The 2923-nt window shown below is 32.4% G+C and overlaps 1 protein-coding gene across 1 annotated transcript; it reads right to left on the bottom strand.

Moving 5' to 3' along the window:
- Positions 1–252: 252 nt before the first annotated feature.
- LOC143064887 (uncharacterized) lies at positions 253–2430 on the bottom strand. The gene is made up of 3 exons (XM_076238078.1): positions 2212–2430; positions 1715–1895; positions 253–543 (listed from the first exon to the last, which is right to left on the bottom strand). The coding sequence occupies exons 1-3, from the start codon at positions 2386–2388 to the stop codon at positions 422–424; spliced, it is 480 nt and encodes a 159-aa protein (XP_076094193.1). The 5' UTR covers positions 2389–2430; the 3' UTR covers positions 253–421.
- Between the last annotated feature and the right edge of the window lie 493 nt (positions 2431–2923).

The following is a 2923-nucleotide window of genomic DNA, read 5'->3' as shown; positions in this document are numbered from 1 at the left end:
TCGAAAACCCCGGTGTAATAATTTTGCAGTAATACATAAATTTCTCTCGTTAAAATCGAAAACATTGTTACATACACGAGCGAATCGTACAAGTTGAGATATATAAACACCATAAGATGGTGACAAGGGAACGTCACCATCTAAAAACGGATAATTAACGATAGGAAATGAAAAATCATCCCTTTTATCTTAAATTTTAGTATTCAGCTTTCCATTAGTGATATAGATATCAAGATCGAGAAAAGGGCAGTGGTCATTGTTAGTATTAGCTTTATTTAAAGTAAGTTCAACAGGATAAATTTCATTTATAAAACAGTCTATATTGGTTACTGTTATATGTGGTGTTTTCTCCCTTCATATTAATTTTTCTGGTTCATCGGTTACTTGTACTTGGGACGAAATCCACGTAGTTATGGTTTGGTCATGGCATACAACCATTGGTCATGGCATACAACCACAGTCCGAACACAAACAATCCAACAAAAGTCCTATACATGTGTTGTTTGTCGTAGGCATCTAGCTTAGTACGTACCCAATTAACACCTGAAAAAAATAACATACTTGTTATTTGTAATATTTGATTTTAAAGTCATGAATAAAGTTAAAATATCTCAGTATATACACAGATATTCAAAAAAACATATAGAAAGATCTGAGCGTCTTTGTTCTAATTGCTCACTTGGTAAAGTTGAAGAGGAGCTTCATTTTTCATTAGAATGCCATCTTTTTGATATTCAAAGGAAAGATTTTTTTCAAGACATTTCTGACAATTATTATAATTTTATAAATTTAAATAAATCTTCTAAATTTTTATGGCTCTTGACCCAAGAAAATGTAACTCTTATGGAGAAACTGGGCTGTTATATTTGTGACTGTTTTGAATTAAGGAGATCAGGTATGACCACTGACACTAAGTCAAGTAAATAATTTGAGAATAAATGCATATAATGTAATTTTATTATTTTATTCACAATATATTTGTGTTTTTTTTGCTCTCCTTCTGACCAATGCTTATATTCCAAATATATATATGTATATGCCGCTATTATTGTTGTTGTTACCAATTATGTAAATCAATTGTATCTTATTTTATGCCCTTTATGGGCCCTGTAATTTGGGAAATAAAAATATTCTATTGTATTCTATTCTATACACTTTTTAAAATTGTTTTACTATCTTCTGGCATTACAACTGAAAGAATAAACATACCAGATGCGCATTTTAAAGGGGACAGGGGGCCGGGTTGGTTGCTTATAGAGGGAATCACTGAAGCGTGACTGAAGCGGGCCCCCTTCTTAGGAAGTCTGTGGGACCCAACTTATGAAAATTTCTAGATCCGCCAGTGCATACTATAAGATAATCATTATTAAGCAGAGTGTATACTTGTTTTATAATTTACAATCAACGGAATTGGGTAATCAGAGTACCGTTTTCAGTGTTCGATATACATGACTTGATTAATCCACATAATATTCCGCATGAATCCAAAAGTGTGGAAAACTAGCTATGCATTATAAGATATTATCATATATGACGTTGATACAGTACCCACAGTATATGCACTTACATTTAGTCTTAAAACCAAATAAAAGCTGAAAAATAAATGTTAAATTGTTTACTAAAAAAAAACAACCAACACGAACAACGTCAACGGCTATCTAAATCAAAATTAGTTATATTTAACTTTAGCAGTTCAAGAGGGTAATTAAATTGCCTTGTTCTTTGATGACAGTATCATTTAGTAATCTGTTGGCATCTGGCATCATAATGAACATATTATATGGAAATATGGTTGCCATGACACTGCTACCAATGCACCAAAGATGTCTGTAACTGGATTCATCTAAAAACCAGACAGCAACACCAGCTACAGTTGTTAACGTCCAAAGTCCTCCCTGCAATATATAATAAATCGTAAGTCTTGTAACTAAAATTGTATGAGAAAAAAAAAATGAAGTACGGTATGTTTTTTCTCATTGTTTAAGGTCGTATGGTTGCCTATAATTACTTGCATTTATTTCATTCTGTATTCGTGAATTAAGAACTTCAATTGATGAAAATTCAAATGTATCACCTGGTTTGTTTAAAAAGTTACCGCACATTGGTTTAAATAACCTTTATTGGAGTTTAATAGTACTTGAAAAAGGCTGTTTATTATTTGTTCTGCTCTTGTTCAAAAGAAACATTTTTCGAGTGAATACTACAACATACCTGCCACTTTGCTGCTCTATAAAAACTGTCTTTCCAGAATCTCCTTGCTATTTCAATATCAATAAGCTTTCTTAGAGCGGGATTAATAACAACATTAATTAAAATAGAACCTCCAGCAAATAAACCAGTAGCCGCTAAAGCAAAACATTTTAATATGTCGAGTTTGTCTACTTCCATTTTGTATTAAACTGATCTAAAGATCGACCTACACCACTCTATACTTACTTTACAAAAATAGCTATCAGCGTACATCATCTCCCGGAATTGCTTAATCCTGATTAAATTCGTGTAGTGTGCGTTCATGGCGTACATCATCTCCCGGAATTGCTTAATCCTGATTAAATTCGTGTAGTGTGCGTTCATGGCCTTCTACGTACGATCTTAAAACATGACAAACAGTGTATATAAAGTGCGAATCCAGTTCATTTTCACGATTGTACTCGAGTAAGTAAATATGAATAATTTTCTATCACATATTTAATAAGTTTTCATTTAATACGAAATATTCATATATTTCAAAAGTTTTGACAGAGGCAGAGAATTATAAACTTTCAAGAATGTCTATTGATAAAAGGTTCCGAGATTCAGTAACATTTTAATCAAATTAAGGGAACTGATATATTACAACATTTCTCTAAAATGACCGTCAGTGATAAACGAGAGGTAGGAGGAACGATCCTTAGAGGGCAGAGTAGAGTTTCAGGCAAAGGGA

Source organism: Mytilus galloprovincialis, chromosome 2 (assembly GCF_965363235.1).
Source record: "Mytilus galloprovincialis chromosome 2, xbMytGall1.hap1.1, whole genome shotgun sequence".
Lineage (NCBI taxonomy): Eukaryota > Metazoa > Mollusca > Bivalvia > Mytilida > Mytilidae > Mytilus > Mytilus galloprovincialis.
This window is presented reverse-complemented; position numbering and strand designations above follow the sequence as displayed.